This window comes from Bos taurus, chromosome 6, assembly GCF_002263795.3.
Source record: "Bos taurus isolate L1 Dominette 01449 registration number 42190680 breed Hereford chromosome 6, ARS-UCD2.0, whole genome shotgun sequence".
Taxonomy (NCBI): Eukaryota; Metazoa; Chordata; class Mammalia; order Artiodactyla; family Bovidae; genus Bos; species Bos taurus.
This window is the reverse complement of record NC_037333.1, coordinates 25,110,842-25,138,031: the sequence shown is the minus strand read 5'-3', so window position 1 is coordinate 25,138,031 and position 27,190 is coordinate 25,110,842. Positions and strand designations below refer to the sequence as shown.

At 38.4% G+C, this 27,190-nt stretch overlaps 1 protein-coding gene across 2 annotated transcripts; it reads left to right on the top strand.

Moving 5' to 3' along the window:
• The first annotated feature begins 413 nt into the window (after positions 1-413).
• Positions 414-26,714, top strand: C6H4orf17 (chromosome 6 C4orf17 homolog). Of its 2 annotated transcripts, NM_001080323.2 has the most exon segments (9): positions 435-681; positions 7,901-8,119; positions 9,552-9,752; positions 12,346-12,410; positions 18,066-18,209; positions 20,743-20,824; positions 22,436-22,625; positions 23,641-23,684; positions 26,342-26,704. In NM_001080323.2, coding segments are annotated over 8 exon segments (1,050 nt in total). In that variant the 5' UTR covers positions 435-681; positions 7,901-7,992; the 3' UTR covers positions 26,539-26,704.
• Positions 26,715-27,190: the final 476 nt, after the last annotated feature.

Below are 27,190 nucleotides of genomic sequence, written 5' to 3'. Positions count from 1 at the left end.
TTTAATTGTATTACTTAATATATGTTTATGATTTTTAATTAACATTTCAATTCTTTTTCAAGGCTGTTGAACAGTCATCAGCATGGTCATCCTGATTATTCGAGCAGGATGACTGGGCTTCTTTAAAGTCATTCACACTTTCTCCCTACGTGGTTTTTGATGAGCCAAGTTTGATTACATCTGCATGGTATGTGTTCTTTAAGCAAAATTCTGCAGAGAATTATCGAAATTCTTCCCCCACTCTCTGTTGTTCTTTCTCTTGCATTTGATCCAGCTCTATTTTACATTCAGAGATGAGAAAAGTCATTGCTGCCAAGTGGCTCTGTCAAGCTGTGGGTAGGTAGAACTCTAAGAAGAATGACAAGTGGAGAGGTTCTGGAACTCAGATTTCCCCAAGGAATGTTACCAGGTTGCTAAGCTATATAGAGTATCTTAACAACCAGGGAGCCACATAGGGCTCAGCCCTTGGAGCAAGAGTGGGAGAAACTGGAGGGAGACAGTTACATTCATTTGGAAGCCTTGGACATTAGTCTGTCTCTGCCAATTAAGGATTCCCAGCTCAAGTACAAAGATTTCAGGAAATCAATGACAACTGAAGATAGACCCATTACAAGGCTTGAAGGGTATCACAAGCCTTGAGTTCCTGTCAGCCAGACCACCTTCCTTTAAAATTGACCTCAGGTATAATTTTAAATTCATCATTAAAATAATTTTTTTAAGTTTTAGGTTTGATTTAGTTGATGGACCACAGTTGAGCTGACTTTTTCAAGACTACATAAAAGCCAATTAAATCTGTTTTGAGGAAATGGGGCATTGCCTTTTAAAGTAAAACACCTATTTTTGAGAGATCAACAAATAAAAAATGCTGAATTTGTGGGATAAGAACATTCATTCTTTGAAAAGCTTTACTTAATATTTATTGAGCATAAACAATGTGACAGGTGGAAAACTGGACTAGATCACTGCCTGCTTGATACATCCTACTGAGAGAAGCAAAAAATAAACACAGAAATGTAAAAAAAAAAGTCAGAGTGACATACATTATGAGTTATGAAGACAATTTAAAGAGGGTTGAGGGAAAGAGAATGGGATAATGGTAGAAATGACTTTGGAGAGGGGTAGGAAGCCCTCGGAGAAGGAAATGGCAACCCACTCCAATATTCTTGCCTGGAAAATTCCATGGACAAAGGAGCCTGATGGGCTACAGTCCATGGGGTTGCAAAGAGTTGGACATGACTGAGCACACACACATACACAGGAAGCCTTTTGGAGAAAGTCTTACCAGACAAAGCCATGAACAAGGTGAGGGAGGAAGTGATGGGAAGATCTGGGTGGCTAGGGGCTCTGCAAATGTAAAATGGTTCTGCATTCCTCACCTAAATAACAGTCTTCACATCTGAAGGAATTCAGAGTAACTTGGCTGCTCATTGATCAGCTATCGTTGTCTTCTTTTGTAAGCATACATTTTGCATATGTGCTATTTTGGACTAAATTAAATCTGTATTTAATTCACATCTGCATGGTATTTTCCAAGTTAATGGCCAGGACTAGATTGATTAATAACGTTTTTAAAACTACCTATTCTGAGGATTTTGTGTCATGTGGTCTAGATAAAATTTAATAATTTACTAATATATAGGTAGATTTTAGAGGCTTTAGAAGAGGAAATATTTTTCCCAGTCCTTACATGATTCCGAGTGGTGAATGGTAATTTTAATTAGATTTTCCCACAGAGTTACCTTTATACAGGTTTTTCTTCTGTTCTTCAGGATGAAAGCACAGTTTTAGACTCACAATTAAAATAGAATTATAAACAGAACTTGGCTACTTTGACTCAGCAAATCTTTTGGATGTATCCTCTTAAGATATTTCAGCCTAGGTTTTATAATAAGGCAGTCAGGCAAGTGGTGATGGAATTCCCATTGAGGTTAAGGAAGTCCAGTTGAGCTGTTTCAAATCCTAAATGATGATGCTGTGAAAGTTCTGCACTCAATATGCCAGCAAATTTGGAAAACTCAGCAGTTGCCACAAGACTGGAAAAGGTCAGTTTTCATTCCAATCCCAAAGAAAGGCAATGCCAAAGAATGCTCAAACTACCGCACAATTGCACTAATCTCACACACTAGTAAGTTCAGTTCAGTCACTCAGTCATGTCCGACTTACAATGACCCCATGAACTACAGCATGCCAGGCCTCCCTGTCCAACACCAACTTCCGGAGTTCACCCAAACTCATATCCATCGAGTCGGTGATGCCAACCAGCCATCTCATCCTCTGTCGTCCCCTTCTCCTCCTGCCCCCGATCCTTCCCAGCATCAGGGTCTTTTCCAATGAGTCAACTCTTCACATGAAGTGGCCAAAGTATCAGAGTTTCAGCTTCAACATCAGTCCTTCCAATAAACACCCAGGACTGATCTCCTTTAGGATGGACTGGTTGGATCTCCTTGCAATCCAAGGGACTCTCAAGAGTCTTCTCCAACACCACAGTTCAAAAGCATCTATTCTTCAGCACTCAGCTTTCTTCACAGTCCAACTCTCACATCCACACATGACTACTGGAAAAACCGTAGCCTTGACTAGATGGACCTTTGTTGGCAAAGTAATGTCTCTGCTTTTAAATATGCTGTCAAGGTTGGTCATAACTTTCCTTCCAAGGAGTAAGCGTCTTTTAATTTCATGGCTGCAATCACCATCTGCAGTGATTTTGGAGCCCAGAAAAATAAAGTCTGCCACTGTTTCCACTGTTTCCCCATCTATTTGCCATGAAGTGATGGGACCACATGCCATGATCTTCATTTTCTGAATGTTGAGCTTTAAGCCAACTTTTTCACTCTCCTCTTTCACTTTCATCAAGAGGCTTTTTAGTTCCTCTTCACTTTCTGCCATCAGAGTGGTGTCATCTGCATATCTGAGGTCATTGATATTTCTCCCAGCAATCTTGATTCCAGCTTGTGCTTCTTCCAGCCCAGCGTTTCTCATGATGTACTCTGCATATAAGTTAAATAAGCAGGGTGACAATATACAGCCTTGATGTATTCCTCTTCCTGTTTGGAACCAGTCTGTTGTTCCATGTCCAGTTCTAACTGTTGCTTCCTGACCAGCACACACCAATAAAGTAATGCTCAAAATTCTCCAAGCCAGACTTCAACAGTATGTTAACCGTGAACTTCCAGATGTTCAAGCTGGTTTTAGAAAAGGCAGAGGAATCAGAGATCAAATTGCCAACATCTGCTGGATCATCAAAAAAGCAAGAGTTCCAGAAAAACATCTACTTCTGCTTTATTGACTATGCCAAACCCTTTTACTGTGTGGACCACAACAAACTGTGGAAAATTCTTAAAGATATGGGGATAGCATACCATCTTACCTGCATCTTGAGAAATCTGTATGCAGGTCAAGAAGCAATAGTTAGAACTGGACATGGAACAACAGACTGGTTCCAAGTCGGGAAAGGAGTATGTCAAGGCTATATATTGTCACCCTGCTTATTTAACTTACATGCAGAGTACATCATGAGAAATGCTAGGCTATATGAAACACAAGCTGGAATCAAGATTGCTGGGAGAAATACCAATAACCTCTGATATGCAGATGACACCACTCTGATGGCAGAAAGTGAAGAACTAAAGAATCTCTTGATGAAAGTGAAAGAGAAGAGTGAAAAAGTTGGCCTAAAGCTCAGCATTCAGAAAACTAAGATCATGGCATCTGGTCCCGTCACTTTATGGCAAATAGATGGGGAAACTGTGGAAACTGTGACAGACTTTGTTTTTTTGGGGCTCCAAAATCACTGCAGATGGTGACTGCAGCCATGAAATTAAAAGACGCTTACTCCTTGGAAGGAAAGTTATGACCAACCTAGACAGCATATTAAAGCAGAGACATACTTTGACAACAAAGTTCTGTCTAGTCAAGGCTATGGCTTTTTCAGTAGTCATGTATGGATGTGAGAGTTGGACTATAAAGAAAGCTGAGTGCTGAAGAATTCATGCTTTTGAACTGTGGTGTTGGAGAAGACTCTTGAAGAGTCCCTTGGACTGCAAGGAGATCCAATCAGCCCATCCTAAAGGAAATCAGTCCTGAATATTCATTGGAAGGAGTGATGTTGAAGCTGAAACTCCAGTACTTTGGCCACCTGATGCAAAGAATTGACCCATTTGAAAAGACCCTGCCTGATGCTGGGAAAGATTGAAGGTAGGAGGAGAAGGGGACGACAGAGGATAAGATGGTTGGATGGCATCACCTACTCAATGGACATGAGTTTGAGTAACTTCCAGGAGTTGGTGATGGACAGGGAGGCCTGGCATGCTGCAGTCCATGGGGTCACAAAGAGTCAGACATGACTGAGCGAAGCAACTGAACTGAACTGAGTCAGGCAAGACCCAAGATATTTAGTAAGAATAGTTTAAATGTTCACATTTGCAAATTGTTTAGTTTTAAAAAGGGATTAATATAAAGAAGGGTAAGTTTTCTAACACTATCACTGGCATTTAGTTGCAATGTCCTGTTCTTACCTGAGTGGAAAGCTTGGAGTTTGAGCCTATTTATATAGCTCTGCTGAGCAGCAGTTACTGACACCCACAGTTAGGTGACTAAAACATGTTTTTAGTACTCTGCTTCTCACCATTTGGGGATATGCTCTTTAAAATCTGAACATGTGATGGGAATGCGTCTTCCATGTGAACATTACCGTCATGTGTAGCACGGTGGGGAAAGAGGCTGACAACTCCTACTGTCTATTATATAGTAAATACCTATGAAGCTAGACTACTAGAAAGTGTGTTTTTCCCCCCTTGTGTTGTTTTTTAAACTTTTTTGGCTTTTAAAATATGTCTACTATTTATCATATGACTGTATTTCAAAGTGAAAGTCACTCAGTTGTGTCTGACTCTCTGCGACCCCATGGACTATACAGTCCATGGAATTCTCCAGGCCAGAATACTGGAGTGGGTAGCTTTTCCCTTCTCCATGGGATCTTCCCAACCCAGGGATCAAACCCAGGTTTCCTGCATTGCAGGCAGATTCTTTACCAGCTGAGCCACAAGGGAAGCCCAAGAATACTGGAGTGGGTAGCCTATCCCTTCTCCAGCAGATCTTCCCAACCTAGGAGTTTGGTCCCTAGTAAATAATCCATGGAAAATTTGTAGAAGTAACTAAAGTTGATTTAGTCTACTGAATCCATCCATCATATATATGTGTTTTCCATTGATGGATTTCTCTAATACTGGTTTAGGGAAACTTTTAGTTACTTCCTTACAAAATCAGTGAGATTTCTGTTTCTCTAATAAAGATAATACTTATGAGTAAGTAAGTTATATATTTCCTTGTCTCTACTTCTATTAATTCCTTACTTTAGTAATATGTTCTATTTTTTCTCTTGTTTTGAGAGGAAAAAAATCCACCCTTTATGAGAATGAATGATCGTTTCATTTCTTCTAGATTTGTGTCTTAAAAAGTTACAGTCCAAAATCAATTCTTGTTATAAAGAGAAATCTTTAATAGATAAATATTATTTCAAGCCAATTAATGGACTTGAAAGCTATCTGTTAAAATCACTGAGCAATGAATTATCAATTAAAAGTGCTGAAATCAATATAGGCAATAGGAAGGAGAGTAAGATGTGGGCCATTATTAATAACAACAAAATGTTGCTAGTTTGAGGTGGTGGTGGTTTAGTCACTAAGTCGTGTCTGACTGTGAGCGACCCTATGGCCTGTAGCCTACCAGGCTCCTCTGTCCATGGGAATCTCCAGGCAAGCGTACTGGAGTGGGTTGCCTTTTCCTTCTTCAGGGAACCTTCCTGACTCAGGGATTGAACCTGCACCTCTTGGGTCTCCTGCACTGCAGGCAGATTCTTTACCGACTGATCCACCAGGGAAGCTCTAGTGAGGTAGTTGTTTTTCAATTGCTAATATTTTTAGAGCGGTTTTTAAGCTTATGGAAAAACTGAGCAGAAAGTACAGGGAGTTCCATATCCCTCTGCCCAGCTTCTCCTATTATTAATCTTGCAGTAGTGTGGTACATTTGTTACAACTGATGAACCAATACTATACATTATTAACTAAAGTCTATAGTTTACATTACAGTTCACTCTCTGTTGTATAGTTCTGTGGGTTTTGACAAAATGCATAATGTCATGTATCCATTTTCATGGTATTGAACAGTACAGAGGTTTCACTGCCTCCCAGATCCCCTATGCTCTACCTATTCATTACTCCTCCACTTCCCCTCTGGAACCCTTGGGAACTGCTGATCTTTTTTATAATCTCTAGTTATCCTTTTTCTGGAATGTAACATATTTAAAATTACACAGTATGTAGCATTTTCAAATTGATCTCACTTAGTAATATGTGCTTGCTGTGCTGTGCTTAGTAGCTCAAATCAGATCAGTCGCTCAGTTGTCAGTCGTGTCCAACTCTCTGAGACTCCATGAACCATAGTCCACCAGGCTTCTCTGTCCATGGGGATTCTCCAGGAAAGAATACTGGAGTTGGTAGGTTATCTCTTCTCCTGGGGAACTTCCCAACCCAGAAATTGAACCAGGGTCTCCTGCATTATAGGTGGATTCTTTACCAACTGAGCTACCTGGGAAGCCTGTTTAAGTTTCCTTAAACATGTCTTTTCAGGGCTTGAAAACTCATTTCTTTTTAGCACTGAACAGTATTCCAATGTATGGAGATACACATTTTGTTTACCCATTCCTACTGAAGGACACCTTGATTACTTCCAATTTTTGGCAATTATGAATAAACATTATTTGTAGGTTTCTGTGTGGATGTGTTTTCAACTCTCTTTGAGTAAACTTGGAAAGCGATTGCTAGATCCTGTGATAAGACTATATTTAGCTTTGTAAGAAACTTCTAAACTGTTGTCTAAAGTGCCTGTATCATTTTGCATTCCCATCAATGGTGAATGGGCATTCCTGTTGCTCTACATCCTCATCAGCATTTGGTGTTGTCAATGTTTTGGATTCTAGCCATTTTTAACAGGTGTAGCAGTATCATATTGTTTTAATTTGCAATTCTCTAATGACAAATGATGTTGAGTATCTTTTCATATGAATGCTTATTTGCCATCTGATAATCTTCTTTGATGGGCTTTCCTGGTGGGTCAGATGGTAAAGAATCTGCATGCAATGAGGGAGACCTAGGTTTGATCCCCAGGTCGGGAAGACCCCTGAAGAAAGGAATGGCAACCCACTCCAGTATCCTTGCCTGGAGAATCCCATGGACAGAATCTTCTTTGATGAGGTGTTCAGATCTTTTGCCCAGTTTTTAAGTGGGCTATTTATCTTTTACATCTTAGGCCTATGACACTGGGTCTAATAAACAACTGTTGAGTGGTTGAAGAAAAATCATTAATTACCGAATACAGCAAATAACATGTCCAAAACTCTCCAGTTTATTATCTGTAGATGTAATATCATTCTTTTGCTATGGGATTTTTTTTCTCCTTCAAGTTTTACCATCCTCTCAGAAGATACAAATTTAAGATGCTGGTTTTCTTAAGAGTACAATATGAAAAGTCCTCATTTACAGTAAACAGAATGTAAAGCACATTTGTGGCTGTTTTATTTTAAAGTTAACATTTTATTACATCAAAATTGATTGATAATCATGTCATATATTTTATGTTGGTGATGTTTTATGTTTCTCACAAGTGCTTCAATTTTTGCAGGGAAAAATTTTTATCTGTTCCGCTTATGTCTATCTTGATTTTAATGTTTACAAAAATTTGGTCTTAAAGTAAAATTAGCCTCACATTAACAAGTAACATTCTTAATGTCTTTCTTCTGACATAAGACACAACTCAGGGCAAACAAAGATGATGGAGAAACGTTTGATGTGCAAGAAAATGTCTAGAACCCCTTGTCTAAACAATTGTCATGCTGTGATTTCAGGGTCTGAGCACCTCTGGAAGTGAGGTTAACAAGGTACACTCCAAGACCTTTTGTGGCAAGAGTGGAGAGGAGGAAACCAACACTCTGTGAACATGAGCCTCAAATCCCCGATGTCTGCTCCTCAGTTTGAGAGCAAAGGCAGCCATATTTCAGCTAGAAATGGAAGCTGTTTTCTAGTCAGGCACACTCCTCATCCCAGAAGGGTCTGCCACATCAAAGGTGAGGTAATTCAGAGTCCTAGAATGTCTCTCTCTCCTCTATATTCGGACTACTTGATGATTCCAGTCGGTAAACACAGGGGTGTTATTCAAAACACCGAACCACTGGTGAGGCACAGGCACTGACTGTTGGGACCAGATGCCAGCACTGGAGCCAGGACAGAAGAGGCCTGCAGACAACCCCTGTGCAGGCACTTACCCCTGGATTACTTGGTTGATAGGAAAGGGACCTGGAGAGGTGCCAAAGGGGCCACTCAGGAAGCTCAGGGCAGCAACTGACGCAGTGGTATGAAAGTATCTCAATTTTTGACAACCTGTACAGTCGTGTTAACATCTACATGTTAAATACCAGCCTGGAGAACCATGCATGTCATTCAGTCTTTCATTCTCTCTCAATCCTTTCTTTTTTCTCCTCTTTCTCCCTTTCCCCCTTTCCTCCCTCTCTCCACCTTTCCCTCTCTTTCTTTATCATTTTGAAATTTTAGTTTTGGTCATACTGTACACTCCTGAATTTTTTCCTCTATTCCTGTAGTTTCTGTTTTTTTGTTTTTTTTTTTTTTTAATTCTGCAGTAAATGTTGGAATCCCTTCACAGGTAAGTCCTTGGCCATTTTCTCTTTTTAGTATATACCATAATCCTAGTCAAATTTACTAATTCTCACTGCAAAACATTATCCAGAAGCTTCTTGTGCAATTTCTTGGGAAACAAAGCAGCCATCTGTCTCTAATAATTCACTTATTAACAGAGCTGTGTCCTGCACACATATGCTTCCTAAGCTGCCCAGTTTTATATAACATGGCATTGATACTAAAAAGAGGGCCTGGATATAATTCAATATGAGCCAAAAGCAAATAGCTATTTTAGGAGAATGAATGAACCCAGAAGGCTCTGAGGAAGGAGGTTCCTTTTTTTCTAGGTTTTCCTTCCTTCCTTCCCACACAACTTACCTTGTCCTGCCTCCTGTTCCTCACTCTAATGACTCTCTCTTTTGCCAGCACAGAAGAGCCAATGTGTCTTTTATGGGGCCTTGTTACGTTGAGACATTCTAGATGCTTTCAAAAATCTAAATCTGATATTCCTAAAGAGGGCTAACATAGTCCCTCTTAGTCATTATTAAGACATGGGAAATGAGAGGTCTGTCTGGGATAGCAGTAAATCTACTCCACTTAACTCCCAGACCAAAGACCAAAGATGTGGGCCTTGGTTCTCAAAGCTAACAAGATGGTAGGACATTTTAAGAAGGGATGTGTTGTGAACATAATTTGCTACACAGACTTTTAAAGATTGTCCACCCAGCACTGGTTCATAAAATCTGAAGTCTGACATCTTTACATACATTTTATAATATCTAGTTTGAAAATTGTTGGGAATTCAAAGAAAACCTGCCAAAAACCTAACCTGGTGGTTTGTTCTTCTTATCTGTACTCACTTAGGTTTGAATAACATTCCAATCTGTAATGTGAATGATGATGAGAACTCATTTAGAACATTGTGGGGTGTTGGCCAGTCCCACCACTCACAGAAAGATGAGATACCATATGCCAGATGCAGCTACCCACCCAGTGCTGTGGCCACGGAGAGCCCTGTCTCGCCAGCCCTTAATGGGGTCAAAGTGCCCCCACGGCCTCATTCTGGTGAGTCCCTCCCAATTCATGAAATCTTTTCTGAGGCTTCCTGCCAACTCTCAGGAGGGAAAATATCTATATAATTGCTCACATAGCTGTAGTCATTTTCAAATAGTCATGACATTTTCCCACTGTGAAATAGTTATTCATTATAAAAATTTCCACTCATCTAATCTCAATTCAGTTCAATACTGTTAATAAATATGATTTAAAAAGATCATTATTATTAATTGTGCCCAAGCCAAATTTGGCATGGTTCTAGTCTCTAAGCCCTACAAAAGTACCTGAGAGAGACCAAAAATGAATGTTAGCCAACATTGGTAGAGAAACTACTCCAGACCAAAACTGCATCAGGGAAATGCAGTGAGGATAGAATGTCATGTTTACCTTTTCCTCACTGGATGGTCACCTCCTTAAAGTCAGGGCCCAGTTTTACTATTCTCCCAGGTCCTGAAACAGAACCTGATCTTTAGCAAACATTTAATTCAATTAATTCATGCTTATTAAGTTAAATTTAAAGTGATTACTCAAAAGTACAGCATGATGACTGTAGTTAGTAATACTATATCATATATTTGAAAGTTAACACAGTAGATTTTTAAATTTCTCATTACAAGAAAAAATATGCAATAATCATTTTACAATATACATATATCAAATCATTATGTCGTACAGGGAGTTCTAGATGGTAGAAATTATATCCAGTACTTTTCCCTCTGTCCTTTATAATTACAAACTATTACTAACACTTTCAGGGCACATGAAAATTATTTTGGCATAATGTGGTAAAACACATATATCTTCTAAAAGGTAACAGTAAGACGAATAGATTCCATTCTAGAGTCTTCACATGAGTTAATTCATTTCATCCTTTTCACCAGCAATGAAGAATTAAAACCCACTTATTCGACCATCTTTCTAGTGTCCCTTCTTGTATTGTAGAACCTAGAAACCTACAAATTACTTTTGCAAGAGTCCCTTGATGAGAATGAGGAGTTGCCATCTGGTAAGACTTATACTGCAGACGTAGGGCTAAAGTCATCTTTTTAGCTGCTGTCTGCTATCAAGTGTGGCTGGAGACATGGAGCTTTCCTAAGACAGCATCTCAGTGTTCAGATGCTGGATTTATGAGTGTTAAAAGGCAAAGTCAGCCAATGTGGTGATCTTCTGATTGCAACAGTGATCCAATGCCTAAGATTTAGCCTCATGGATATTGTGACAGCAGTTGACATGGCCATGGCCTCCCGAGTTTCCTTCCTCCAATTGTGATAAAGGCTGTGCCTGCCCTGGTGGGTCAGGCACATGGTATTGTTCTTGAAGTGATTTGTGAAGATCAAGACAGAGTTCACTCTCACCTTCTCCCACTGTGTCCATAAGTCTATTCTCTACTAGCACTGACATATATACACTATCATGTGTAAGATAGTGAGAAGTTGCTATATAACACAGGGAGCCCAGCCTGGTGCTTTGTGATGACCTAGAGGGGTGGGGAGAGTGGAGGGGAGGGAGGCTCAACAGGAAGGGGATATACATATATGATAATTTATATATTAATATATAATAATGTATTTATATTAATGACAATTCATGCTGTTGTGACTATACAGGGGATATATATATTTATATAAAAGGGGATATATATAATTTTTATATATGTGATAATTTATGTATATATGTGACAATTCACATTGTTGTACAGCAGAAACCAACACAATGTTGTAAAGCAATTTTCCACCAATTAAGAAAAATCTATATAAAGAGTTCACTGCTCCAACTGTAATATTATAAACAGCTAAATTCTATGTATTATTTACATTTTTGCTTAAAATAGATGAGAGGTTTCTGTTTCCCACAAGTGGACACTAAGCAGAATCACTATCCATAACTTCCTTCTCACTACTTGGAGAGAGGTAACTTTATATTAAAAAAAAAAAAATCTTTCCTCAGCTAGAACTAATGAATTCAGTTACTACTGTGTATATGCACAAAATCTTTTCAGCTTTTAAAAAATTGTTTTGTTAACTATGGCTTCAGTGGGGGGGGGGGGGAAACAGCATCACACAGAATGTATATTTAAATGAATGCAAAAGGAAATTAAGCAAATATTTAAGTGTAATTAAGGGTAATTTAATTAGATGGCTATGTGAAATTGGCAGGGTTGCAAGACAGATGAAGTACATAGAATAAAGAATGTAATTATAACTCAACACACATCTCTTTTTGTCTACAGGGCAAAGAGTACACATGTAATCTCTTTAGTTAGAGAAAGTGACAGTCATATGGACAGAAAACAAAGAAAACATGTCTTATACTGAAATACATACTTTTTAAGAACCAGTTTACCCAGATCAAGAAAGTTCTTGTAGTATTTCTTTATCGCTTCTTCATGGGCATAGAATTCATTTTATAAATACACTTTTATTATGTTGTTAAAGTACAATTCTACCTGCAGGTTTTCTAGTATTTATAAACAGATACCTGGGTTGACTTTAATTGAAATTCAGATGTACTCTCATCCATTTCAGCAAGTGATGGATGTATCATGTGGTAGAAATTATTTTTCAGTTTGATCTAAATAAATATATTTTTCCTGTCATTTCAGAGCCCTGTCGAAAAGTCAAGGAGTGCTTCAAAACTTCCAGTGATAATCCCTTAGTAATTAAAAAGGTAAAGAATCAACTATTTATAGCTACCTATTTGGTTTTGACTTCTATCATTTCCTCTCCTTCTCTTCACATATATATCTTTCTGGAAAAGAGTTTTTCACAATATTTTTTTTTCCTACAGCTTTAAGTATAATTAACATGATATAAAATGTACATTTTTAAAGAGTTCAGATTGATGAATTTTGACATACTTATTCACAGACTGAAATCAAGAGAATAAAGACTTCCCGAAATTTTCTCATGACCCTGGCCCTCCCACAGGCAAACATTTATCTGCTGTCACTAAAGATTACCATGCATTTTTTAGGATTTTAGGTAAATGAAATTTACAGTGATCTTTTAAAAAATCTGGTTTCTTTAACTCAGCATGTTTAAGACTCATTCATCTTGTTATGCGTATCATTCCTTTTTTTATTGCTAGTAGTATTCAATTATATTGGTATCTCACAATTTGTTTATATGTTCACCTGTTGATGGACTTACGTTGTTTCCAGTTTTTAACAAAGCTGATATGAACATTTGTGTACAAATCTTTGTATGGATATATATTTTCTTTTCTCTTGGGTACATAAGTAAGAGTGGAATGACTGGGTCTTACAGTAGTGTGTGTGTTAGCCATTCAGTCGTGTCTAACTCTTTGCAACCCCATGGACTGTAGCCTGCCAGGCTCCTCTGTCCACAGGATTCTCCAGGCAAGAATACTGGAGTGGACTGCCATTTCCTCCTCCAGGGGATCTTCCCAACCCAGGGATCAAACCTGGGTCTCCTGCATTGCAGGCAGATTCCTTACTGTCTGAACCACCAGGGAGGCCAGGTCTTACAGCACATGTATGTTTAAATTTTTAAGAAACTGCCAAAGTTTCCAAAGTGATTATAGGATTTTACATTCTCACCAGTTATATATAATGGTTTTCTTTCCTGCATATCCTGTTAAAACTTAATATGACCAATATTTTATTTGGCCAATCTAGTGGGTGTGCAATGGTATCTCACTGTGGTCTTAATTTACATTTGTCCAATGACATGTTCTCATGTTTTTACTTGCCATCCATGTATTTTTTTTACATAAAGTATATGTTCAAATATTTTGTCAGTTTTTTCAATTGGGGTGTTGGTCTTTTTATCATGAAGTTTTAAACATTTGTTATATATTCTAGATAAAATTCTTTTGTCACACATACATTTAGCAAATGTTTTCTTCCAATTGAGGCTTACTGTTTTTTTAGGTATTAGTGTCTTTTGAAGAATCAAAATGTACAATTTTTATAAATCCCAAATTAAAAATCTTTTTCCTATGGTTTCAAACTCACATGCTGTTTATTTGCTTCTTGTGCCTTACTGCAATGGCTAACCTCTAGTACAATGCTGAATTTAAGTGAGGACAGCAGACATTCTTGCCTTGTACCTAATCACAGGGGGAAAACATTCAGACTTTTGCCATTGTGGTATTGGTTTACTTTATCCAGAGGTGCCCTTTACATGGCTGAAGCAGTTTCTAGTGTTCTGAGAGTTTTTATCAGAAATGGGGGTAGGATTTTGCCAAATGCTTTTTCAGCATGTATTTGAAATGATCATGTGATTTTTATTTTTTAGTCTGTTAATAATGGTGAATTGCATTGGTTAACCAAATGTTAAACTAGACTGCACTGCTGAGGGAAAACTCCACTTGATTATGATGTATTATTCTTTTTATATATTTAATTTCATAAAACAGTGGTTAGCATTTTTGTGTCTATGTGCATAAGGGATATTTGTAGTTTATTGGTAATGAATGTCTTTCCCGGTTTTGGTAAATGGGTTTATAAAATCAGTTGGAAACTCCTTTTTAATAGTCTAGGAAATTTTATGTATAATTAGTATTATTTTTTGTTTAAAAGTTTAGTAGAATTCTGCAGTGAAACCATCTGAACCTGGAGTTTTCTTGAAATCAAGATTTTGGTTATGTTTTTCAAAAAATGTGTCCATTTCATCAAAGTTGTTGAATTTACTGATAAGAAGTCATTCATAAAATATCCTTTAAAATATTATATAATCTGCAGATGTTCTGTCTCTCACTCTTGGTATCGGTATGTAACTTGTCTTTTTTTTTTCCTGATGCTCCTAGAGGTTTATTAGTTTTATTATTAAAGAATCAGCATTTCATTTCATTGATGATCTCTATTTTTTGTTTCTATTTCACTGACTTTGGTTCATGTCTTTATATAAGATGAAAACTTATGTGTTGAATTGAGACATTTTCCCTTTCTAATATAGGCATCAGTTCAGTTCAGTCGCTCAGTCGTGTCCGACTCTTTGTGACCCCATGAATCGCAGCACGCCAGGCCCCCCTGTCCATCACCAACTCCCGGAGTTCACTGAGACACGTCCATCGAGTCAGCGATGCCATCCAGCCATATCATCCTCTGTTGTCCCCTTCTCCTCCTGCCCCCAATCCCTCCCAGCATCAGAGTCTTTTCCAATGAGTCAACTCTTCACATGAAGTGGCCAAAGTACCGGAGTTTCAGCTTTAGCATCATTCCTTCCAAAGAAATCCCAGGGCTGATCTCCTTCAGAATGGACTGGTTGGATCTCCTTGCAGTCCAAGGGACTCTCAAGGATCTTCTCCAACACCACAGTTCAAAAAGCATCAATTCTTCGGCGCTCAGTTTTCTTCACAGTCCAACTCTCACATCCATACATGACCACTAGAAAAACCATAGCCTTGACTAGACAGACCTTTGTTGGCAAAGTAATGTCTCTGCTTTTCAATATGCTATCTAGGTTGGTCATAACTTTTCTTCCAAGGAGTAAGCGTCTTTTAATTTCATGGCTGCAGTCACCATCTGCAATGATTTTGGAGCCCCAAAAAATAAAGTCTGACACTGTTTCCCCATCTATTTCCCATGAAGTGATGGGACCAGATGCCATGATCTTAAGTTTTCTGAATGTTGAGCTTTAAGCCAACTTTTTCCCTCTCCACTTTCACTTTCCTATATTACTATAATTTTTCTACAAACACTGCTTTGGCTGCATCCTCCAAATTTTACTTGCTGAGTTTTCCTTTTCATTCTGCTCAACATACTACCTACTTTCTTTTAAACCTCTTGTCTCATGAGTTACTTAAAATTACATTAATTTCCAAATATTTGGGGATTTTAAAGTTATCTTTATATGATTGATTTCCAATTTAACTCCATTATGGTCAGAGAACACCCTTTACTTTGAAACTTTTTATTTATTGAGATGTTATATGGTCCAGAGTATGTCCAACCTTGATAAATTTTCCATATGTCTATAAAAAGAATGTTCACTCTTGAACATTGTCTATAAAAAGAATGTCTATAAAAAGAATGTTGGTTCTTGGGAGAGTGCTATGTAAATATCAATTAGGTCAAGTTGGTTAATAATGTCGCTCAAGTCTTTGATAACCTTACTGATTTTCTTTTTTCCATCACATTATGGTTTTTATTTTTTAAATTTACTGTTTAACTGGAGTATAACTCCTTTACAATGTTGTTATTTTCTGCTGTAAAACAACATGAATCAGCTATAAGTATAATGTCCTCACCCTCCTAACCCTTCCTCCCATCGAGCCCCTCTCCCCTCCACACACAATCCCACCCTTCTAAGTTGTCTCCTTTTTCTATCAGTTATTGCTTTTTTCCCTGGGTCCCGGCGCACACTAGACCTTGTATGTACCCTCCAAGAGTAGATTGTCTTTTTCCCCCAGTCCTGTGGAATTTTTGCAATCAAATACCACTGGCCTTCCAAGCCAGATTCTCTGGAGCCTTCTCGTACTGTTGTCAGACCCCCAGGCTGGGAAGCGTGATGTGGGGCTCATGACTTTCACTCCTGTGGAGAACTTCTGTGGTATAACTATTTTTCAGTTTGTGGATCATCCACCTTGTGCATATGAGATTTGATTTTACGCATGTGTCCCTCCTACAGTCTTGTTGTGGTTTCTTCTTTATCTTTGTGTATAGGGTGTTTTTTTTGGTACACCCTACATTTTTTTTTTCTTTTTTGATGGTTGTTTGGCAGTTAGTTGTGATTCTGGTGTTTTTGTAAGAAGGAGCCATTTTGATGACAAGTCCTTTTTCTAATTCACATTATAATTTCTTCTTTGACTCATGATTTAATTATTAGACATTATTTATGAAAAATCATTTATAGGAATCTGAAGATCATGATAAATGCATTTTCTTCCAGAGAACTGGTGTTTGCTTCTGTAGGAACCCTGAGGCCCTACCAGCCTCGACCAATTTACCCAAGTTCAAGCTTGATCTAAGGCTATATTTCTTCAAGGACTTTGCATTTCTAGGTCACTTTGACCTTGAAGGTGTATATCTTTGTTGGCCTTTATTTGGGTCCCGTCTTTCAGGAACTTTAAGACTGTCAAAAGGAAAGTTTTCATTTTCTGGAATAAGACAATGATCTCAGCAAAAAAATGACTACTGTACACCCTACACCTCAAGTGTCTCATTTCTATTTTATTTTTTGACCCATTAATTCCTAAGTTATTCATGCAACAGTTTAAACTTAAAAAGTATTTTAATCTACCATTTTAGCTGTGTTCAGTGCAGGGTTGAACATAAATATATACATGCACATACACATATATATACATTATGTAAATGTGTGTGTATATATATACATACATACATATATAATATTGCTATTCCCCTAAACAATGTCTGTATAATAAACCTTAACAGAAGAGTGCATTTACAATATGTATATACAATACAGCTTTATTTTCTCTTGTGTTGTTGTTTACTTGCTCAATCATGTCCAACTCTTTTGTGACCCCTTGGACTGTAGCCCACCAGGTTCCTCTGTCCATGGGATTTCCCAGGCAAGAATACTGGAATGCATTGCCATTTCCTTCTCCAGGGGATCTTCCCAACTTAGGGATCAAATCCATGTCTCCTGCTTGGCAGACGGATTCTTTACCACTGAGCCACCTGGGAAGCCCTTATTTTCATTAAACATCAACTGAATACTGCTTTAGAGATTGTAATCACTGCAGTCCCTAGCTGACACATTCAGCTACCAGCTTCTGTATACCTTTATGTATTACTTTCTTCTGAAGATGAAAAAGCCTCTCTTGGAATAGACAATACAGTTTTTTTAAAAAGACTGCAAACAGTATATTCACCTCCCAGAACAAAAAAATAGCCTTTCTATCTCCTTTTCCAACTAACCAAGGGAAGTACCTGTGTTTACTCCTCCAATTCTCCAGCTCTCAGCTGTCATTTAGCAGAGCCAGGAAGCAGTGGCTCATACCATGTAGTTTCTTCACAGAGAGCATAAAAACTCTTGGCTGACTTTCTCCAGTCATAAAAGAACAATCTCAATAGAAAATCTCATGTGTTGTGAGTTGGCTGTTACCAGAAGCAGCAGGATAAATGATGGTTACACATTAAACATTGTAGAATTATCTTTTAAACCAAGGGTTTAAAATGGTTTTATAAAAGGTAAATAACATATCATTAATTTGTTCCATCTTCAAATGTAAATATTTGATAATGAGCTTTTTAAGGGAGGATTAAAACTAACCTCTTCTTACTTTCATGTATGTGTCTCAGTTACATTTCTCATTCATTTTACATTCAATTTTCATAGAAAATATAAGTGGATGCATATGCATATTGATTATATTATACCTATGATTTAGGATGAAATGAAGGTAAAAAATCCACCACTGACTCCAAAGTCATGCTCTACTGCTAGTTCTTCTTCTTCAGAGGTGACGAGTACCAAGACTGCCATCAAAGAGAACACCATCTGCATACCAAACTATCTGGATCAGGAAATCAAAGTAAGAGGCAGGTTTATTCAATCCATAACTTGGGAACACCATGAATGTACAAAAAAATCACATCACTAGCATCCTTAAAACTCTTTAATGGTTCCTATTGACAACTGAATTGAGTTAAAACTACTCAGCCTGAAATCCAAGGCCTGCTCTCGTTTTTTACTTGCAGATTTCTTCCTGGGACACATTCCTAAATCACGGCACAGAGAAGTGGAGGCCAAAAAGGGAGTAAAAGCTTCATTAGTTAGAGAAAAAAGAGTTTAGAATTTGGAGATGCTGAAGTGGCTGGAATTTGCAAATTAAGATACTGAAGAAGTACCTGTACAGAGAATGAGCTTCAGAAATCTGTACAAGATTGCCTGAGTCTTTAGCCCAATATAGACTGCACCTGCACAGGATGGGAGTCTGAGACTTGGCAGAAGACAGCTAATGGGAGGGAATGTGCTGCTTAAAGATACTGGAGTTGTGATCTGCTAGAGTGAAGAGACCTTGGTGAACACACTAAGGATACAGCTGAGACACCAGAAAGGTCACACCTTAGTAAAAGAATAGGGGGCTCTGACCCACATTTGTGGCTAATCTAGATCTACACTCTCAAATCCTAAAATCAAATTTCAGTAGATCAAAATCACCCACTTTATTTATCACCACTTATAACTGCTTTCCAGAATAAATATGAAGAGAAAGCAGAGTTCTGAGGAAGACATCTTCTATTTTCTTTCACTGAAATGATTAATTACATTCTTTGAGAGCTGATCAGTAAATGACCTATGAGTTAGAAGAAGCCAGGGGTGATGTGCAATCACTATATTGATGACAAAACCGTGAGAAGCAGAGTGGCCTGGAAAATACCACAGGGCTATTCTTCTACTTTTGCCATTTCCATTGATTTGCCATGAAATTAGAAACAAATTTAATTTGTTTTCTTCCAGGATAAGGCATCAAGGACAGGAATCTTAATAAAACAAAGCTGAATACAGGACAGCAGATTTTTCTGCCCTTTAAATTCTGTATTTCCAGCACCTAAATCAATGATAGACACAAATATTGATATCTGTTGAATTAATAGTATTTTAATAAAAGTTTTCAGGCAAAAAGTCTAGGAAAAAATATGTTTCAGTAGCTCAAGCAAGAATTGATGGTTTACACTGTGTCAAGCAAGGCTGTGGGGATAAAGAGAAATGGAGATTTGAGACATATTTACAAGAATTTACTGAACTTGTTTGGCAGTGTGACAGAAAAGGACAAGGGAGTCATCTAGGGTGAATCCCAGGGTCTTGCTTGGACATACATTAAACATATGCAGGTGCTGTCCACTGAGATGGGGAACCAGAAGGGACAGCAAGTTTGGAGCAAGTTTTATAAATAAAAAAGATGGGTGGAGTTTTAGGTATTTGGGGTTCAAATTACCTATAGTATGTCTATGGCCACAGATGGACTGATGTTCAGGAGACAGGTTTAAATTTCAGGTATGTCTAAATTCCAAAAGCAGATACAATTTAGGGTAAATCTGGAAATATTACATGTGCTTAATATTTTGAACTTTTAATAAACTCCAGTACTTCGGCCACCTCATGCCAAGAGTTGACTCATTGGAAAAGACTCTGATGCTGGGAGGGATTGGGGGCAGGAGAAGGGGATGACAGAGGATGAGATGGCTGGATGGCATCACTGACTCGATGGACGTGAGTCTGGGTGAACTCTGGGAGTTGGTGATGGACAGGGAGGCCTGGCGTGCTGCGATTCATGGGGTTGCAAAGAGTCGGACACGACTGAGCGACTGATCTGATCTGATCTGGTAGTCCATTTTTATTATTTCCTCTATCACCAACACAGCAGTTAGCTGCCAAATGAAAAAGAAGTCAATGAAGGATTCTGATTGACTAAAGAGAATTATATTCCTATCTGATTGGGCCAATCACTGTGTTCTGGGGCCTGAGGAACAATGATGAATCCAGCTAGGTTCACTCACTACAGAGAGGAGCAAAACTGATGGGGCAGTTCTGTGACCAGAGAATCCCATGATGCAGTAGGAAAGATCAGTTCCCAAAGAGAAGAAAAGTGAATCACTCCTCCATAAGATGTTGGTACTGAAGAGACAAAACAAGAGAAAACCGCATGGCTTAACCTAAACTATTGCAGTTGACCCTTTGCAGTTTGAACTGCGTAGGTCCACTTATACGTGGATTTTTTTCAGTAGTAAATATGACAGTGCTACATGATCCATGGTTGGTTGCATCCATGGATGTCGAATTTAGAATATGGGGGAGCCACCTATACAGAGGGCTGACTCTAAGTTATAGTTGGATTTTTGACTGCCTGGAGGGTTGGCAATAGACTAACCTTGCCTCGCTCAAGAGTCAACTGTATTTGTACTGAAGATGTTTTTTTTCCTATTTGAAATCTGGCTTCCAAGTTAAAATCCCAGTTGACTTGAATACTGTGTACAGAGTTACATTTGGGACGACAAGATTGTGGAGACAGTAAAGGAAACCTTATAAACTGCTCACTATGTAACCCTAATATTCTTTGTCAGATTCTGGAAAAGCTGTGTAACATTTTACGCACTGATTCTCTGGCAGAAGTTCTACAGTGGCTGCTCCATGCAAGTTCAAAAGGTGAGATTATGTATTTGTGAATACTGAGCTCAATTTATGGCCAGAAACTAGGAAATGTGCCAATGTCTGAAGTTTTCTACCTTGGATTTGCAAAGATAATGCTGCAATTTTATTTCCCTAGTGTTCAGTATCAGAGTCCTGTATATGCAACTGCACACAAGCTGGTCATGCCCCAAACTGAACTTCTGTGGGTGATGTGAAACACTTGTGTCCAGAGCTGGTTTGTGCTTCTCCTCGTGAGCCCATGCACCCATGCTCTCCCTGAGCATATCTCTGGCCTACTGGGAGCCCTCCACACAGCCTGTTTCCCCTCTTCAATGTGGATGGCAGGAGCACACCCTTCCAAGTTCCAGATTCTAACACCTCTGCCAGTTCCTCACCAAAACAATCAAGTCAGTCATCTCCCAGCCTCCTTTAGGCTCTTTTTGTTTCGTTCCATGAAAAATATATGCCAGTCCCAAGTGGGAAAACCATAAATAACACAGAGCAGCTATCCTCAAACCTAGCTGGTTATCTGACTGATTGAGGCAAAACTTCTGAGGTGGGTGGGGCCTGAGAATACGCGTTTCTAACAAGTTCCCAAGTGATCCTGATAAGCCTGGTCCGGGGAGCACCCTTTGAAAATCACTGTAGTAATCAGAGTTGGGAGATACCCATGTGTTACAGACAGATTAATAATTTTAAATGGAATTAAAGGCATTTGGAATACCTTACCTCAGGAATTCAAGATTACTTGGCAGGCAACTGAGAAGTATTTGGGGGTAAGGAGTTTTTATTTTTTATTTTTCCTTTTTAAGAATATAACTTTAAAAAATTTATACAAATAATGAGTGCTTAATGTTGGGCAAAAAAAAAAAAAGGTAATGTATAGAACAGTCCTTTGGACTCTGTGGGAGAGGGAGAGGGTGGGATGATTTGGGAGAATGGCATTGAAACATGTATAATATCATATATGAAACAAGTTGCCAGTCCAGATTCGATGCACAATACTGGATGCTTGGGGCTGGGGCACTGGGACGACCCAGAGGGACGGTACGGGGAGGGAGGAGGGTTCAGGATGGGGAACACGTGTATACCTGTGGCGGATTCATGTTGATATATGGCAAAACGAATAGAATATTGTAAAGTTAAAAAAAAAAAAAAGGTGAGCCAGTCCAAAAAAAAAGAAGAAAAATAAAATTATCACAGACACCATTTTAGTAATGCTTTGATATGTATCTTTTCAGAGATGCTTATAACTTATTTAAAATATTAGTTTTAATTTTCATGAGCTCCTCCTGTACTTAGTATTTTTTATAGGTATCTTTGTTTTTATCTGGCAGTGGCCTGTAAGGCTGGATTCTGTACTCAATATTTAAAATCTATTCTACTGCCACTCAGGGACAAGTACCCCCGTGAGTTAACTATTCTGAGTAGTCTGTCATATCACAGGTGGAGAGAAACTAGGTTGATGTGAACCACCTTTTCTACACAAACGTTAACTCACACAAAGGTGCTTACCCAGAAAACAGGCTACCTTTCACACTGGAGTGCTGGGTGAAAGAACTAATCCTGTGTTTCTAGCCAACATGATAAGTACAACCTTCATGACCCCTCTCTTTTTTAAATCAGAAAAGGAGTGGGTCTCAGCTTTGATTCATGCTGAACTGGCTGAGATAAACTTGTTAACTCGTCTCAGAAGAAACACCTCAGCTGAACCAGCAGCAGAGACTGGGAGGCCACCCAAAGTCAAGTCACCCTCAAATTCATCAGCAAAATCAAAGGTGCTAACCAGTTCTAAGGAAGGACATCAACAGAGGAGGTAATCAGGCTTGATGGCCAGTTATGGAGCATGTGGCTCATAAAGACTTTAAATTCCCTTTTGGTTATCTTTCAAAACACTAAAATTGCTGAAGTTTTAAGTATCCTCCTTATTCAGTAAATGACAACAATGTGCTTGTTTTTTCATATTACATTTATGAAAATGAAAGAAATCATTCTAAATTCTACTATTTAGAGCATGTTGGCAGAGGCCATGTCTTCCTTACTCAACAACCTACCTTTTTGAGAAAAGTTCCCTTTCCACTCAGAGGAGCCACCCAGAAATCTAAGAAAATGTAGTGTGGTTCTCAGTTTACTGAAAAACAGAAGCAATAAAGAAAACCAAAACTTCATTGTTACTGTATACTTTTCAAGAATGCATATCATATAGGTATCACTTTTTCTTTCTGTCTAGAACAATGCAGGATTAAAATATATTGCTTAACCTAACTTCCCCTGACATATGCCTGGGGGCTACCAGAGGGAAAAATAACTATTAAGGGAATTAGGAATTATTTCAGCAGAAACTTTTCTCAAGCCTTGTAATTTTAATGACAGAAGAAAATACATACTTATGTGTAACATCATAGTGAAAGAATATGGTAAGATGTTGTTTAAGCTGGGAGAGAAAATCATTTTGCTTTAAAAGCAAAAGTTGGGTAAATCTTAAATTTGGAGAAAATAAATATTCAAAACAAGTAATATGTCACTTTAAAAAGCATTAAGATGGAGGAGAATTTTACATTGCAAACAGTTGCCACCTTGAAGTTTACATACAATTGGAGACTGGGAGATAGGGTCAATTCCTCTACCCTAGTGAGAAATATCTGATGTACTGTTCATATGTTTACTCCAAGTCAGAAGAATTTTTCATCAGAAAGTACATTTAATGCTATCTGCATCAAAAAAGAGATGTTTATTTAAGAAACATACATTTCTTAGTGTGATGATGATGGTTCGGTCTATAGAAAATATTTGTATCTGTGAATTTCATTTTGTTTCTCCAATTGATTTAGAGTGTCAAGTCAAGGATCTGAAGAAAATAAGGAAGTACTGAAAGGTTAAGTACAGTTTGTGATAATTACTGAATTGATATAAGGAAACCAGTAAGTATCTAACTAGTTGGAGACACAGGTATTACGGATCTATGGTTTTAAAGGGAGTATAATGCAATAGTGATTTACAGCTACTCTTAAGGGACAGCATCTGCTGAATTTCTCGTAGAGGTAAATCTGACCTATTTTTGACTTTGTTTTGAAAGGCAAAGTGGCTCCTCACACTATTTGAGAAGCAAGACAGCAGGAACTCTAGGTCTGGTCATTTCAATCCAGTAACCGGAAAAGACCTGCACTGACCTAACAAAAAAAACAGTGGTATCAGTTTGGGTTTTTCACAGCTTAACTGTCATTGAACTAAATGATTTTCACTTGAAACAAAGTCAGCCTGAGAAAACAGTAACATTTTGGCAATCAGCCACAACATATGCCTGAGACACAGCTTGAATACAGTAGCAGTAGAGCAGGAGCTTTGTGTCCCTGTCAGAAGTCAAGCCCCAGCCTGCAATTGGGAACAAGACTTATCAAGAATTGTGGAAAGCCCTGGTTTGGTCCAAAACAGCCCAAATGAAATATCCCTGTGGGTTCCGCCAACTCCTAGCTTTAAAACAAACAGCAACAGTGACTACAGAGCAGCCACTATGAAGCATGTTTACAAGCCTCAAATTGTCTTACAAGTCCTTCTTACATCAGGAATGATACAGCAATCGATTAAGAGATCCATGAGGTCACTCTAAACCCCAGCGGTTTCTGTTGGGGTTAATCAAACCCAAAAGAAGTGCTATTTGCTAATATGAGGCAATAATAAGACTAGTTTAGAAATTAGAAAACATTCCCTTACTCTGACACTCCAAGGATGGTCTATTGTATCTGACTCCTCCTAACAAATTCTTTACCCTAGGACCATAAAATCCTGACAGTGATGACATCTATTATTCATGTCTTATCTGTAGGTCACAAATATATTTTACCGTGTCTAGATACTTATATACAACCCCCCAAATCATACCCCTTGGCCTTTGGTATAGGTATTCAGTTCAGTCGCTCAGTCGTGTCTGACTCTTTGCAACCCCATGAACCGCAGCACGCCAGGCCTCCCTGTCCATCACCAAATCCTGGCATTTACCCAAACTCATGTCCATTGATGGTGATGCCATCCAACCATCTCATCCTATGTCGTCCCCTTCTCCTCTCACCTTCAATCTTTCCCAGCACCATGGTCTTTTCAAATGAGTCAGCTCTTCACATCAGGTGGCCAAAGTATTGGAGTTTCAGCTTCAGTACTTCCAATGAATATTCAGGAGTGATTTCCTCTAGGATGGACTAGTTGGATCTCCTTGCGGTCCAATGGACTCTCAAGAGTCTTCTCCAACACCACAGTTCAAAACCATCAATTCTTCGGTCCTCAGCTTTCTTTATTCTCCAACTCTCATATCCATCCATACGTGACTACGGAAAAACCATAGCTTTGATGAGACGGACCTTTGTTGGCAAAATAATGTCTCTGCTTTTTAATAAGCTGTTTAGGTTGGTCCTAACTTTCCTTCCAAGGAATAAGTGTCTTTTAATTTCATGGCTGCAATCACCATCTGCAGTGATTTTGGAGCCCCCCAAAATAAAGTCTGACACTGTTTCCCCATCTATTTGCCATGAAGTGATGGGTCCAGATGCCATGATCTTAGTTTTCTGAATGTTGAGTTTTAAGCCAACGTTTTCACTCTCCTCTTTCACTTTCATCAAGAGGCTCTTTAATTCTTCTTCGCTGTCTGCCATAAGGGTGGTGTCATCTGCATATCTGAGGTTATTGATATTTCTCCCAGCAATCTTGATTCCAGCTTGTGCTTCATCCAATCCAGCATTTCTCATGATGTACTCTGCATATAAGTTAAATAAGCAAGGTGACAATATACAGCCTTGATGTACTCCTTTCCCGATCTGGTATTCATTGTCTCCCCAAATCCTTCTTTCTGCTTGGATGTAGCCAATGCAGGCCTTGGGAAGGTCTTATCAGTGCAGTTGTTTTAACCTGCTTGTCTGCTTTGCTTTTTTGTCTGTCAGGACTGTAGATACTTCACCTTTCTCTCACTGGCCCCATTCTTTGCCCATCACCAGCTCTAAATGGTTCCTACCAAAATGATGTTTGATTCTAACTGAAAGAACATATCCTGCATGTTGTAGTACAAATAGCTCATTAAAGATGCTGCTGCTGCTGCTAAGTCGCTTCAGTCATGTCCGACTCTGTGCAACCCCAGAGACAGCAGCCCACCAGGCTCTCCCGTCCCTGGGATTCTCCAGGCAAGAACACTGGAGTGGGTTGCCATTTCCTTTTCCAATGCATGAAAGTGAAAAGTGAAAGTGAAGTTGCTCAGTCGTCTGTGACTCCTAGCAACCCCATGGACTGCAGCCTACTAGGCTCCTCCGTCCATGGGGTTTTCCAGGCAAGAGTACTGGAGTGGGGTGCCATTGCCTTCTCCCATTAAAGATGAGCAGGTGGTAATAAAGATGAGAATAAATAATTTTTATGAAATTTGGGTATATCTGAACCACCTAAACTTCATACAGTTTTTTTTTTTTTTGTATGTCATTTGCTACTAAGACATGACAGAAGTTACTATATTTGGATGTCTCAATTATGGTCTTATTGAGACTTTTTCTATTTCAGAGGGCAAGCCTCCATTGTTTATAAGAAGAAATCAGACGAAAATACCTGTTGCAGAATATTTCAGCAAGCCAAAATCTCTTCCCAGGCCTAAAACTCAGGAGAGCACATCAACAAAGCCAGTGTCAGCAAGGAGTATACAACAAGGATACAATCTCTCTGCCCAAAGAGCATTTTATCCTGTAACATACCGAAGGTAGAAATGGTAGACTGGGCTAAACCTTTCAGAAACACGAGTTTCACTTTGTTATGACATCAATTATGAAAAACACATTTTTGGTATGGAGGAATCAACAGCTCCTCTATATGGTGGTACATGTAAATCTCAAAGCAACTGTATATAAAGCTACTAAATAAATATTAATGGAAAAATTTCTATTTGTAGTTAATTAGTACCTTGCATAAAAGAAATGTTTATTTATATACTACATTTCTAGTCTTGGGCTACTATTAATACATAAGTATTGGACTCTGATACTAGAAAAATCATCCATAATCAGAATTCAGGCAATTTAAATTCAACACTACCCCAAACTCTGATAGAAAATCAACAATAATAAACAAACTGAATTTTAACATCTGAGCTACTTCTCGCAATGTACTGTGTTCAATAATATAGACTATTGAAAAAACCATTTGTTAAACATTTGTAACAAATGTCATAAGTTAGGAATAATTTTTCTTTTTGTGAGGAGGTGAGCCTTTTTCTAATAGTCTAACTTATGAGTCAGAAAGGAACTACTGCTGCTAGTTCCTTTCTATTCACTGCAAATTGTGAATGATATTAACAACGTTTCCTAATATTGAACTTTTGGTATTTCTAAAATAAACCACTCTAGGGCCATGCTGACC